The sequence below is a fragment of the Chlamydotis macqueenii genome, chromosome 3, assembly GCF_036417535.1.
Source record: "Chlamydotis macqueenii isolate bChlMac1 chromosome 3, bChlMac1.mat, whole genome shotgun sequence".
Lineage (NCBI taxonomy): Eukaryota > Metazoa > Chordata > Aves > Otidiformes > Otididae > Chlamydotis > Chlamydotis macqueenii.
This window is the reverse complement of record NC_141558.1, coordinates 39759786-39775325: the sequence shown is the minus strand read 5'-3', so window position 1 is coordinate 39775325 and position 15540 is coordinate 39759786. Positions and strand designations below refer to the sequence as shown.

General features: G+C 35.7%; 1 protein-coding gene across 2 annotated transcripts in view; it reads left to right on the top strand.

Moving 5' to 3' along the window:
* The window catches only part of RNGTT (RNA guanylyltransferase and 5'-phosphatase), a 187011-nt gene that overhangs the window by 95014 nt on the left and 76457 nt on the right, over positions 1-15540 (top strand). For both annotated transcript variants that reach the window (XM_086745338.1, XM_086745339.1), the window contains one exon: positions 1335-1403. In XM_086745338.1, coding sequence (XP_086601464.1) covers positions 1335-1403 — 69 coding nt within the window. The remainder of the gene's footprint in view (positions 1-1334; positions 1404-15540) is intronic.

The following is a 15540-nucleotide window of genomic DNA, read 5'->3' as shown; positions in this document are numbered from 1 at the left end:
TTGTATTTAAAAGTTGAATAGTGAAAGCTGTAATTGTTGACACAGCTATAAGCACAAGTAGAGCAGTGACTGTGTGGATAAGGAAAAAAGCCGTTGTTTTTTTTTTTTAGCAAAATGATCAATTATTTTGTATAAACAGTTACAGGTTTTAATGAAATATTATGTTATATTATTATTATTATTTGAAATATTTGACTATGAGGCTTTTGATCCCTGAAACTTCAGAGATGTACAGCCCATAATAAGGTACAAATGTTAATTCTCAACTCCTTTCATCCTTCTACCCTTTACTGACTTCATTTGAATAATTTAGTCAGCAAGTCATTGAGTTAAGTTGAATTATAGAAAGGAAATGGTGCAAAATTAACAGTCTAGGCCAAAATGTTGCATTTAAAACTGACTGTGATTTACTGAGTTCTGTATTTACTGTGTTTTATAACCCATCTGGTTACTTACATGTCAAAGTTTTTTTCAAATGTTATTAAAAGCACTTACAACTTCAGGACAGACTCTTCATCTCTGCAGTAAAACATAAATTGAAATTAATAAGGAGGTATTTTGGTAATTCTCCTAATTTTTTCTATTACTTGTCAATTGTAGTTCTCATTGGTTATTTGCTTTTCTTTAGGCAAGTCATAATTTAACATGGAAATATATAATCAATTCTTGTCACTATTGACTAGCTGGTTTCATTAGTTTGTTTAGTTAGATGGTTTTTCTCTGGTAAATGCATCTCGTGGATATATTCACCTCCATGTGGAATTCACAGTCTTTGAAAATGTAAACCAGAATATTCAAGATCCAAATTAATTCAGACAGTTATTTTACGGTAGTGTAGCTGTGTTACTGGGTTATGCCCTAGTTAGGGAGTCTGCCAAACGTGAATTCTGAATGATGCCCTGAAATATTTTTCAGTACATAGTTTTAATCTAAAATAAATGCAACTTGCATGTTAAAGTGGCAAGTTGTTTTTTTAATTTGGCCACAAATGAATGTGGTGTCCTGTATCAGAGCTGATTTTTCTTCATCTTTTACTGTATAGAATCATCTTGATTTTTCAGTATTTCTTTTTGGTCAAAGGCATTTTCCTTGAATAGAGCTGTAGGGATTTGCCTCCCTGAAACTTGTTTCAGCCTTGAGTGCTCTTTGTAAAAACAGCTAATTTGATGGAGCTTTCTTTGTTGACATTTCCCAAGCTCTGATGTTAAACCATAAATAAACAGTTTACTAGCAAATGATTGCAGTAGTAGTGTATAATCTGCTTTGATGTGTGGTCTCCTAAGTGAAATAATTCTCTATAGAAGAAAAAGACTACTTTTCTTTTTGTTCTACAGCTCCTGGAAGGAAGCTTTGCCAGAGAAGTTAGCCATGAAGTGGATGGACTGATATTTCAGCCTACAGGAGTAAGTAGCATAAAAATGGATTTTTCTCCCTTCACTCGCAAATTAAATTCTCATCATTCCTCCTCATTCATCCTCCCATCTACTGCCTCGTCTTCATTTCAGTCAGGATTATTTTGCAGTGTTGGTTCTGTTTTTTCCAGTTCCTTAGACTACTTATATTCAACTGATTGCAATCTAATTTGAGGTACGTATGACTTTGGATGTGGTAGGAATCAGCTCATGTTTTTTTCATTTGTGTACTGTGATGTGCTGCTAAATAAGGAAGGATTTTTTCTGATTGCATGAGTTCTCTGAATCTTTCAACCATTGGTTTGAGCTTCTGGATTGTTTTTCTTTCTGAAGGATCTTCACACATTAAAATTTTAGAAAAATTTGTGACTCATGTTATTTTAGTGCAATTAAAGCATGATGTAGTCTCAAGCCATGTCCTCCAGGATAAAGGTATGTGATTGGCGTGGGGAGAAGTCACCAGAAGTGCAGACAATCAGAAAAAATAAGGGAAATGGTTCTCAAGCAGGAAGGGTGGCTTTAAAGGAAGTCAATAGCACGGTTTCCTCCATCCTGCTGCTGCTCCTGTTGACTCTGATACAATGGATACACTGCAGTGTGTTTTGCGTATTCGCGCAGATAGTGACTGTAACATGATTCGTGTTGACTTTTTTCTTAGCTTGTAAAACAAGGAATTGGTTTTGAGTATTTCAAATTTGACAGATATTTCTACCCGTACAGTTACTCACAGAAAACATTTGTATTTAGTTTTCCAGATAAAACAGGTTTTTCTGGTCTACTTCCTATACTGTAGATCTTAGCACTGCCATCTGGAAATAAGATTCACCTCTCTTCTCTATTGCAAGTTTTACATCAGCTAACCACAAACTGAGCAATTAAACCACATATCTATCTTTTTTTTTTTAAAAAAAATACATAACTATTTCCAATTCAAAGCAAAACTACTAGAGTAAAGAGGATTCATACTTCCGTAAGAAATCTTGATATCTCACAATATTGATAAAATCTAAAGCAATTGTAAAGGCTTCTCAGAACTACTTTTCTGAATATAAGAGGTTAAACTATGCAATTCAGCTGAATTTGAAATTACATTTTCTACTTGAAATTACTGAAGAATTTGTCTCTTTGCTGTTGTTACAGGAAATTAATATCTGATATGTTTTATTTTTCTAGAACTTGTATTTTCTGATTTAGCATACTGAGAAATTTATAACCCAACAGAAAACTAATTTTCTTGCATAAATGCTTATAAAAAAACCACTTCTTCATCTTTAAAATATGGGATACATTTTTTTACTCTAATTTAATGTTCAAATTTCGGTATTATTTCAGGATTTATGGAATGTAAATTTGTTGCATCTGTTATTAAACTGATTTTCCTGGAATAAACAATGTGCGGTTTTCTCAATGGCTTTTGTAGTTGAGAAAATATAAACAATACATTTAGAGCAAAAGAAATTATTGTAGACCTATTAATTGGGAAATAAATATTAAAGCTGGTTAACTGCAAAGGGTGAAGCTGATATGGGTAGCTGGTATTGCTTTTTTATTTTATGTGGTACAGAGGTTATAATTTAATAGACAACAATGCAAGGGCAACAGAGTATAACAATACATAAATGATTCCTTGAGAATACTAACTGAAATATTTTTTCTTTTTGTATTATAGTTGCAGCAACATATGTAATGTATTAGATCCTTTCACAGAGTAAAATACCTGTTGTTGATCAGGCTAGATGCCTGAATTTTAGTCATCGTGAGACTTAAAGACTTTTATAAAAGTTTGTCTCAAGTGAAGAGACCATGGCGTGTCCAGAAGAAAACAAATCTTAACAACCATTTTTATTGACATATTTGATCTTGCAGAAAAAGAGACAGACAGAAATGATGCTGAGTTTTAGAAGATCAGGGAAATTTAAGAACATCTTTTGGGAGCTTCTGAAGTCTCATGTGCGTCTTGAGTAGAAGAAAACAAAAGCAGACAGGAATTGGAGCAAAATTGCATAGAAGGAAAAAGTGACAGCGGAGGAGGATGAATGCAATTGTGACTATTTACAGACAGGAATTTTTTTTTTTTAAATAGCCACATTTTGCATACTTTTAGTAGTTAAAGCAGAATGCAGAAGTTAAGTAATTATTTAATATAAAGAATGAACTTAGTTCAGTCTGTTTGAAGGTCTTTTCTGTGGTTTCTTTTTTTTTTCCTCCATTTACTCAGAGATGTTCCTCTTGATCTCTGAGCTTAGAGACAGGCATCTAGACCTGAGTACGTGGATATATTCCCCACAAGCTGTAGGCAGCACTGGTACTTGAGTCAACATGGATGGAGAAACAATATGTTATTGTTCTGAAGTTTGGTTTAATGCTGACTTCTAATAAAAATCAAAATACTCCAAATTATTTGTGAATAGGAATTACGCTGTTAGCCTCTAAGAGCTCTGGGTTTTCTTCCTTTTCTCTTGGGTTTGAAGAGATTTAGCATCAAGTGCCTGTGAACTAGTTTGGTTTTGAGAAATCGGCATGCTTTAATGAGAAGGGATTTGTGAAAAAGTTTTACTACTGAAGCTAGGGTTTAATTTAGATTTAATAGGGTTTATTTTCTTCTGTTAGTCCTCCTATCGAAACTCATATTATGTATAGCAAGGTTCTTGTACTGAAGCAGAAATTGTTTTGCACTGTGACTGATGATGGTAGAAACAACATTAAGGAGAATTGTTTTCTGCCTGTGCCAGTTAGTTTATTTTGCAGGATCGTGCTAACTGAGCATTATTATTCCTAACCAATGCACCAGTTACTTGAGTTACTTGTATATCCTGGACAATAAATAATATAAGTACTTTAATTTCACAGGGACAACTCACAGAAAGGCAATGACTGAGGCCTCCCTTCTTCCCTCTTTCTTGCTGTCTAGAGACTGAAAGCTTTCACAGATCATGAGAAGAGTGGGCCTAGTGAAAATGAAGGAGGTTTTGGCCTCATTTATAATTTAAGAATGCTTTGTAGGTGATTTGATGTGATGTGTGCTTCATAGTGCTCCTCTGCGCATCCCCTGCATTAACCTAGCATTCTCTAACAACTCCATGGTGAGAGACAAATATAAGACAATGTTTTCTTACTATTGTTTCTCTTCTTCCCTTTGTACTCTTTTCCTTTCCTCTTTTCCTTTTCATGCATCCTCTCTATCCAATAGCCCGTTTCCCACATTGCTTTTTATTTCCCTTTTATGTCACTTCTCCTTAATGCTTCTTTTCCCTGCATCGTTTTCTATCCATTTAAGATGCTACAATATAACTCCCATATGGCTATGTCAGCTCCATTCCATTTGATCAGCTTTCTGATCCCTCTACATGTAACAGGTTGGCAGAGCAGGGACCGAAGCTAAGTGCTAATTAGGAGGAGTGAAACAGGCCTGCAGGAAACTTCATGGACAGGTATGTTGCCCTGTGATCATGCCCCAGACAATGGGTGAATTAGTTTGCAGGTAAAAGCCAAACACCTTATTCACAGATTCTGAATGTGAAGATTGGAAACTTTCAATCCTTTTTTCTAAAAGGTTACTTCAAAACAGCAAACAACTTCTTATATTTGTTTTAGAACACTTGCGATTTGCCAACCTGTGTATTTTTAATGGAAATCTCAAAAATGGCCTCTTATCTTCTGATGGCAGAATTGGCTCTCTGACGTTTGCCCATTCATCAGTGAAATTACTTTTGTTATCTGCCTTGTAAATCATACCTTTGCTAGATATCTGACTATCTAATTTTTATGCTAGCAATCTCTTAATAACTGACTTTCTTGCTGGCTAGAATTATTATTTCCCCTTGCTTGGGAAAAGGATGTAGGAATTATTTTCTTATGTTAGCCACCTAAAAGAATGCTCACTGGCCATCAATTGGGAAGGCCTAAGGACAGTTTTTGAGCATCTGTGGAAAGCACGTACCAGTACTTATTCTCTTCTGTTCCATCTTTATTCCTCCCTGAGCTTTGTGATGTTTTTGCATTGACTCAGGCTGATTTCTGTTTGGTGCTTCTCCATGTTCATATTTTGGATGAGGAATAAAGGCCAGTTGTGTTGGTCTGGGATTTTTCTGGAGAATGAAGAAGGGCAGCTGCTGAGCTCTATTCTTCTAAGATAAATGTTATTTTAAAGAACAGCTGAATTATTTAGTATGTAACTCCCCACATTGAATACTAACAGAAAGCTTGGCCTTTAAAATGAAAAGAGAATAATGAACAGGTTTTTATTACTGACTAACATTGTATGAGTTTTTAATATATCTTCCTTCCCCTCCCTTGGCAGACTTAGTGGTGATCTGAAATGCTTGGTTGCCTGTTAATTATTTGTGCTATTCCCATTGTATAATAGGCTGTGTTATTTTCTGTCATTGTAAAAGTTCATCCAAAATCACTGAAATTAACACTGAAAGAAATATCTCCAAAAGATACCACCAAATATAATATCTCCAGAAGGCCATGTTTTGTTTCCTTAAACAGTGACAGTTTCTCCTAAATAATCCTATATAATCAGTAAGCTGTTCCTTCCACAGTATACATTTTATCAAATCTTCTGTGGATTTTTAAACATAGGCCAAGGCAGTTGCTGGTGTATTTCTGAAACTCAGACATCATGTTTAGCAATGATCAGTTACTGTTAAATATTTCTACTACAATAGCAAGTAATGGCTTCAGATAGGCTCAGATGTAGTCTCAGTGCCAAAGCTGGTACGTAAAGGCTTGGGAAGAATAATACAATAACATAAATTTTTGCTCCAAACAAATATACAAGTTTCTCAATTTAGCTTTCTAATTTTGATTCATGTGTGTTATTCATATAAGATTTGGAGGCGGTGGAATAGAATAGAACTGTTTTCAGTTGGAAAGGACCTGCAGTGATCATCTAGTCCAACTGCGTGACCACTTCAGGGCTGACCAAAAGTTAAAGCAGTACTATTAAGGGCATTGTCCAAATGCCTGTTAAATGCTGATGGGCCTGGGGCATCGACCACCTCTTTAGGAAGCCTGTTCCAGTGTCTGACTACCCTCTCAGTAAAAAAATGCTTCCTAATGTCCAGTCTGAACTTCCCCTGACGCAGCTTTGAGCCATTCCTATGCGTCCTGTCAGTGGTTAGCAGGGAGAAGAGCTCAGCACTTTGATTCCTCAACATAAGCACTAAGACTGCCTGATTTTTTTCTCTAGAGTTTGCAGCAGAAGGGAAGAGTATCTGGAGAGAACAGTTTTCATCAGTCTTTGTGTGGACCCACACTACTAAAACCTTCCGTGTATCTTTAGAGTATCTCGTTGCTAAATGTGATTTCCTCTGCAAGAGGAATGTTCATGACTGAATCTGGTACTAGTCAGTGGATGCCATTGTTGTGTCAGTGCGCACTTTTTGTGCTGTTGTGGGTTTTTCTTTAACAGAGAACTTGCTGTCAATCTCCTGAAATGCCACTGAGCTTTACAACTCTTCTCTGCCTATGAATAGTTGTTATATTCAATTTCCATGGCAATGAGCCTCGCAGTTCGTCTCTTAAATAACTAGTTGTATCTCAGATATACCATTCTGTCATATGCTTTATGAACATACTCAGATTTTTTAGCAATGTACAATATTTCTTTGAGAGTTTTTCTGTGACAGTACAAGTAAAATTTTTGTATCAATTCAAGTTTGTCTTTGCTGTCTTGATGTGATTTATTTTCTACCTTTTTTGGAAAATGAGAAAACGAGAAATTTAAGAAAAAGTAACAACACAAATGCTAACTTAAACCCTGACAAGTAAGGACTAATTAAATTAATTAGAGCCCATTTAATTAGATTGTTAGACTCCTAGATTAAAGTGCCACAATTTTTGAAAATAGTAGATTTTTATGATTTCCACTTACTTTACAAAAACTGGAGATAATTCACACCTCAGGAAATTTGAATGTTTCTTACAGGTGCAAGCTCCTAGCATCCAGACTGGACAAAAAATGGCCAAAAACTGGGGGGAAGTTGTGAGTCATTTTTAGCTCTGAATATAGTAAGGTAATGGTGTAGCAAAAGTTTTCCTTATGTAACTTTCTGCTGCTAGTCTTCTGGTACATTTAAAGGTGCAAATCTATATGCTATTTTCCAAAATTATTTAACCTGGCTTCCTTTTTATGTCTGTCTGAATAGGTGTCAGTGCCTTGAGCCTGATTACTTAAGGAAAGTGTTAGCTCTTATTGATATGTTACCTCATTTGTTTGCTTATGACCTATACCATCTGACATTCTCTGATTTCTCAGGCAATGAACTGCATTTATAAGATCTATCTAAATAGGTTCTTGAACTTCTGTTGTGCAGTTTAATCATCCTGCCTGCCAATGGCATTAGGCAGGAAAGGTCTTTCTTACATTTTACATTATGTGTACTAGTCATCCTCAGGATTGTCAGTTGACATTAATATGGTGGTGTCTGTGTATGTGTTGTTTACAAGAAGAAAAAAAAAAAAGCTTTTTCTGGATGCTACTGTTCTAAATGTTGGGAAAATAAAGATATATTTTATAGTAGGATATGCATAATCATTACTCATAAAGGCTTCAGATATGGTTTTTGTATAGCTGCTTTGTCTCAAAGCTAGATTCCAAGGAGATTGTTGAGTGCACTTGCTGTTGTGCTTCCAGCTATGCTAGATTGCACAAACTTTCTAGCTAAAAGAAATAACTAAATATTAGGAATGTATGCTGTAAATGTGATATTCAGGTGAGAATACCAAAGCAATTGTTTAGCTTCTGCAGAACATACCTGCTTTTAAGAAAGTAAGTCTGTGTTACGCAAATGAGGGTGTATGTGTGGTGGATCAGCTTTGAAAAACAAATATCTTTATGGCTGGATAGGGAAGTCTAGGAGAGATTCTGCTTCGAATCAATGAGAACTCCTTACTGAATCATCCGAGTAGTTGGTTAAGCTCTTGATCTTTAACATTGGCTGCTATTAATGACTTGGTCAGTTGTCTCCATGGCAGTGTTCCTATTCATCCTGAATTTTACAGCAGTCTTTCCAGCACTGAGAGGTTGGTAGATTAGAAATGACTTGTAAACTGGAAGATATAGTAGAAAGTATTTTATTAACACTCTTTTCTTCGAATCCCAGAATAGTTATCAACAAAATGCCTCATGTATGATTCATCTATACTCTTTCTATCAAACTGAAAAGATTTAGAAAAAATATATCGAAGAATTACCTTGTTACGAATGTTTTCTCCTAGTACAGACCTTTTAAGTTTCCATGAAGGTGCTTCATGAAATGTTCTGGTTTTTTTTTTTTTTTTTTTTTTTTTTTTTTTCAGTTGGGACACAGCAGTAAAGCAAAAATAGTGATTTGTATCAGGATAAGGAGCTAGATATTAATACTGCTGGTTTAGTGTAAGCAGTAACCCAGCATTTCAGGAAGATTACATATATACCTGAGATTTGTGAAAACAGGGTTGCTTTCAGATGAATATCGACGCTTGCATTATGATATTTGGATGGCCAAAACAGTTAGTGTAAAAACACTCGCTTTCTTTAAAAAAAGTAAACCAGTGTATTTTACATTACTCTGTTATTCATAGTTTACAATGTTTACAAGGTCACTGTTCTTATGAGTAGTAAATTTGAAAATGGAGGATCAGTATCACAATTGGGTAACTGAATTTTTGTAATTATCAAAAGATGTCTTTTAGTCTCTAAGCAGATGTTATCAGATAAATCTTTGAAGTGAACTGTGTGTATTTGGTGACAACACATTTAAAGTAATAGTATGCACTGTCCTGTGCAGAGCACACTATACTCTGCAAGGCCCAGAGGTGCCTGCAGAATAGTATTCTGTGTTGAGGGGGTACAACAAAACACAGTTGAGATTATTTGATGTCATTTTGGCTGTCAATAACTTCCGTTTCAGTTGTAGTTGTACTCCCTCTTCCATTCATTAGCTTTCCTAGTTTTTGACATTCTTGAAGTGGTGAACCAAGTCCATTAACGTGTGATTAAAAATGGAAGTCTTGAGCTTGATGTGAAAGCTATAGCTTGCTTTTAGAAAATTCCATTGTCTTCCACTGACATGCATGCTGAATAATTTAGATGTGATTGTATCATACAGGTTATCCTCTTCTAAGTACGGTTAGAAGGGCAGTGCCCAACTTCTCTGACTTCCAGAGTTATGCAATGATAAGAAACAGATGAAAACTGCTTCCATAATTACTGCAGATATTCCTAAAGCAGAAGCCTATTTCCTCTTAATGCTGCTAGTTGTGTTTCTGAAATGAAATTATCTTCTTCTCCATGTTACTCTAGAAGCCTCCCCTGAGAGGAAGGTACAACTGTGACACACCTGCTGGTTTGTTCTCAAAGGGGAAAGTGAGTAGAAGTCTTAGCTGGAAATATCCTAGACTTCCAAAATGCAGGTGTTCTGTGCACTTTGAATTGCTCATTAAAGAAAGGATTAGTACACTTGTCAAATGCTATCAGAAAGTTTTGACAAGTTTGAACTGACACAACAGTAGGCTGCTTGTTTCCAAACAGTGATCACTGGAAATCCCAAGAAGATCTTGTAGCTGTATATTCATTCAACCACTGAAACAAAACGTTTTTTATGTAAGACAGGGTTCTCTGGAGAGAACTATTAACTTATGAGAGCAATTAAAATATGTGTCTTGAGGACTTGTCAGATGGTAAATTGATGTTGCTATTGTTAAGGAAAAATATGGCTTGTTCTGCTAGTAATGAGGAAAAGGAACAAGAGAAGAATAGAAGATAATATAAGTACTTTTGGAAACAGTGTGCTGTTTAGCAAATGTAAGCTGATCACAGGATCCAGTGCTCATAGGATGAGCTCAAAATAGGTGAAAAAAAAAAGTTTATTATATGGTTAACAGGAGCTTCAAGGTTGTTTTTTTTTTTTTTCTTCGTGTGTAGAATGTGAAGTTCCAATTTTCTGTCTAAATCTGTTCTACTAGATGTCGTGCATATTGTGGTGAGCAAAGATGAGGAAAAAAAGGAAAGTTTAGTTGGAGAAAAGAATGGCAGAGATCAATTTTTGCTAGGTTTTAGGCAGCATACTCCTTTTCAACAGTCTTAGCATCAGCTCAAGTCAAGCAAAGCAAATTCAGATTTGTTTGGCTTTTGGTTCCCCCCCACTCCCCTTACACAGCTGGCTCAAAGACCAAATATGAAAGAACAGTAGGCGCAAGCATTACTGCTTTTTGTGTTTTTTACAGAATATTTTTTTAAAGTATCAGTTTTCGATAATACAGATTTTTCTGTTAGACAAATAAATGTGTATGTAGTAGAGCATATCAAGTATATTGCATTTCTGAAAAATTTAAGATTTTTTTTCAGAGTATTAACATACTTTTGGGAGAATGTTTCATTTTTTTGAGGAGAATCATCAGCACTTTCTAAAATGTAGAGCACGGTACTATTTCCATGTACTAAGACTGTAGAAGATAAATCTCTCCCTTCTATTGAAGGGTACACAAACAAAACTGTAGATTTTCTATGTAATTTTTCAGATGAGGGATATTGGTAAAGGTTTTTTTTTTTCACTTTCAGATGGTTTAAATTATACAGCATGATGCTTTCATCATTGTTAGAGGATTTGGTTTAAACTTTACATTTCATTAAAATATTTGAACCAGAAAAGAATGTGAGTGTACTTTTCATAATTTGCATATGAACCAGAACAACCAGGTGGACTATTTTTGTTAATATTTGTTCACTTCTGGAGGATAAGCTGTACTATGCTTGTTGTACCTGTTTATGCAAGACCTGGTATTTTACTTGCAAAAATATTATGGGAAATGTATTTTTTTACATGTTTTCGCTGCTGACCCTTTTCAGTTTCTGGATTGAAGGGGCACGTAGCACCACGTGCCTTGTATCTAGTGGCAGTCCTATAAGTGAAACTTAGCACTGGTGATCAGATCAGAATATAGACTCAAAGCATAGTCGTAGAACAAATTTGGATAATAGCTTTTGTCAGAGTCATGAGCTGCATACAGATAGTTCACACACAGGACCTAGTTTGTCAGATAAATTGTTCATTGAAAATCATTCCTGTAGCTCTGATTGCTACGCGCTAAGCCGGTCCGTCTCTGTGGAGAGCAGCTACAGTGCCAGTAAGAGTCTTCAGCTGGTTTTGAGAATTTTGGTTGCTGGGTTAGTTGCTAAAAAAATTAAAATTTTGTGTAAAGGCAGGTAACAAGGATTACTTAGCTGCAATTATTAATTGTGCCTTTTATTCTATAGTTCCTTCTGTGTGTTTCATGTGAAATGCTGTTGCACATCTGATGATTCTTGCAGAAAGTCAGATAGTAATGGGAACCACCTGTAATATAATTATTCTTTATACTGCCATCAGTCTCTCATTCTTTTTCCAAAAGACAATATTACTCAGACTTGCTTTGTCACAGTTAATGAGTTTGTCCTTATACTTATGTTCAGCTTTGGCTTTGATACAACATGCTTGTGAACTATTACTGTTTTAAATAATTCTTTACAGCAGCTAGATATATGGAATGTTATGGACCAAATAGCAAATGAGAACTGGAATTAAACTAATACCTTGTCTTGGAGTACGTTAGAATGGTTAGCTACCATACCAGGGATAATGTTACCATGGAGAGAGCTGCTGTTTCCATGACATTTGCTTGCATATTTTGCTGGGCCTTCAAAAGTAGTAGAGTTTTGTCCTCTATCAAATTTGGTGGGTGTTATTCCATAACTTCTGAAACTCTGCAGTGTCTCCCTGCAAACGTGTATTAATTGATTTCTTAACAATATTAATAGCGACTGAACTGGCCAGCAAAAAAAAAAAAAAATATGGAGGGAAAAAGTTATTCAAACTTATAGCATCTGGAAGGCAAGGGGGTTTTACAGTATTTTTGACTAAATTAGATATTCCAGCTTGATTTTTAACTGGATGTTTACTGCTCTGCTTGTGTACATTTTGGTTAATTGAAAAACCCCACAACTAGTAAAGAAGTAAAGAAGAGTTTTACTGGTTTTAGAAAAAAATGTGTTTAACTGTATAGCTAATGGCTTTATACTGTGAGATCTGCCTTGCTGGAGTGGAGTTTTGGATTGCAGTAAAATTTTAAATCAAATCATTATGTAGCTCGCTGTTTAGGAATCAGGTCTTGGCCTAGGGGTAAATTACAAAAACAATTTATTCTTAGGATGAAAGAAGTGCTTTTGAGATGTTAAATTCTTGGTAGCTGTCCATAAAGGGGAGGTTCTTTAGTAACTGTTATGGCAATATCATGGTAATCTACAGGCAGCTTTTGTATTTTTCCTGCATTGAAAATTTTCTGATTGTGGTCACGTGTAGTCACAGTTATTATCCCTTTACATTTTAGTAACATTTACATTGGAATGATAAACTCACTTTATCTTGGAGGTGGAAGGAGATTTGCAAAATATCTTCCGAACTTTGTCACAGGTTCTTGCTTGAACTAACGATGATATTTTTTTTCCTACGTCATTCTCAGTTGTGACGAGATACCAAGCTTTATGTTCTGGAGGTTAAAGAAAGGACTGTTGTCTTTCTATGACATTAGCAAAAAGGATGCATGGGAAACTGAGTGAGCTGAAAAACCTTTTAGAGGGGTATCAGATATGAAAAAAGCTTTTTATGAAGTGGCTGAGGTTTGTCTGTTTTGTTCTCTCAGAATTGTCTAGTGACTGCACATCGAACATTTCAATTTTCACTTGATGAATGCCAGTGAATTGGCCCCATGAGGAGCAGTTCTCTTTTTTTAAGAAACGCAATTCTGTCTTTTAAATACGTTCTGCATTTGTTTGTGGAAAAGCTGTATTTAACCACTGTTTCTGTTTCTCCATCATTGCTTGTAGCAATGTTAAAAGCTCCTAAACCAGTTGACATTTGTTTTTGCAAATGGTGGTTGTCACTCACTCTTTCTCCTAATTCTCTGCACCTTTAGCTGCTTACCTGCTTGGAGCGTAGCTACATAAACAGTTAGTTTAATGTTTGGTATAATTAAAAGAGAGGAAACACTGAAGAGAAGGGAAAGGAGAAAAAAGTGACAGAGATTGGGAAATGTCTGAAACCCTTCTGCCAGTAACAGAATGAGAGGTCCCTGCCAGCAGCAGAGAAGTTGGAAGAGGTTCCTCACGGCAATTGCTCAATCCCAGTATTCAAACCAGAGATCTTGTGTTGCATGTCCAATCCACATTTGTGTGGTCATGCTCTATAGAAGGGGTAAAACAAATCTGATGTGTCTGAAACTATTGTTGTGTTTTCAGATTGGTTACGAGGCAAGGTTAGCAACCAATATCAGAACCACTGCTTTTAATGGGAGAATGTTGCTCCCTAAGAAGGACAGCAACTGATCTTTACAGTAACTGGAGTTCTTTGAGTAACTTCTTTGAAATACAACCTACACTTTTTTTTTCCTTTACTTGCAGTGCTCCGGAAATAGCTACCCTATTCAGCTTGTTTTTACCCAGAGCCACTGACTTACTTGTTCCTAAGTCAGAACTACAAGGATTTATTTCTCACAAAGAGTGAGCAGGACCCTTTCATTTTCTCCTTCGGCATGCTGTGTTTTTTTCTCCTTAGAGGAGGAGTTTTCACTTCTTGTTATCCAAATTGCAGTTTTAAATTATGTTAGTCTTGTAGCAGGCTTGAAAGAGAAAATACATACTGATTTTTATTTTTTTCAATGTACTTTTTTTTTCGACTTTCCTTTTCATCTCCAAGCACATCAGCTTGCTACTTGCAAAGCAGAAGCACTGTGAAGCACATGCAGAGTTCTACCAGTCGGATTTACTCTGATATTATATGAATGTTTTCTTGTGAAACTAAGGATGTAAAATATGGGGTTTGCTGTTTTAATCTACATAGATAATGATGAATGTAATATGATTAAAACCCATCGTTTTATAATTTATGTATTAGAATATGTAGTTGAAAAGGCTAGTTTCTGTTGTTTCTTACAAAATACCACAGGATTCAGTGTTCCAAGCAAGACTCATAAATATTTAACTCAAGGAGATTTGTAGCCCTGTAAAATGTAATAAGCTAGTCCTTAATGACAATTTTGTGTAACATACGTTTGGCAACATGTAGAAAAAATCCTGCTGGCAATTCTGTGCATCATCTTTCATGCATATCTATTCAGCTCTAGGGACTTTTTAGCTTTGGAATTAAAAAGAGAAATTAGACTATGCTTGAGACCAGCATGCTGCAATTTCTTAGTTTGTACTTGAACATTTTTCCTTATGGCTTATGGATTAGCTTAAAGCTGTAGCTCACTGTTGCCTCTTGATGTAAGACTTCTTTGTTTTTTTTTTCAAGAACGGCATTCCTCAGGAAGTATTTTGGAATACATTTTTTGCGTCTTTCTATTTAGAGTTGGCAGTTTTCATTAATCTTCATGAGCTCTCAGGTGATTTACTGAAATATTATTCCTGGTGTACTGATTATCATTGTAGCTTAAGAAAAATGTCAACAAGACTGATGTTATGATGAACCCTTAAATTTACAGTTTGTAGCTCCTGCAAATGTGGTCTTTAATACTGATAAATTACCCAACTTCCAAATCAGGTTATCGTAGTGAGTCAGCCAAGAGCACTGCCGCTCAGTTCATGAAGATTCTTTTGTTACACTGGGGATGCTTCTGCTGTCAGACTTCAAGCACTGAATACTTCCTGCTGATCCAACCCAACTTTTGTGAGATTTCTAGGAGCCTTTGATCACAAACTAACCATCCACAAAGAATAAGTCCTCTTGCAGACTGACTTCCCTCTCTCTCTGGTGCAAATTCAAGTGACTGCTACTTAAGCTTGAGTTGGGACAGAGGTAGTAAAAATGAAAGAACAGAAGATGAAGAGAGATGGAGACTGTCAGGCTTTGAGAAATGGGAGAAGATTTAGGCTGATATATTACAAAGCTTTAAACATGTAAAGAGAGATAAACAGTAAGGTTTGTAAAACAAGGGATGCAATGAAGCAACTGCACTTAGCACTTTGTGCAATGAAAGTTAATGTTTGTCCAGCATCACTGGCTTCTTGCAACTGAAGGGGTTTTTTTCACAGTGAAAGTGTGAAAAGAAGATTAAGAAGGAAGGTCGTCTCCATAAGACTCTTTCAAAGATTTGTTGTGTTACT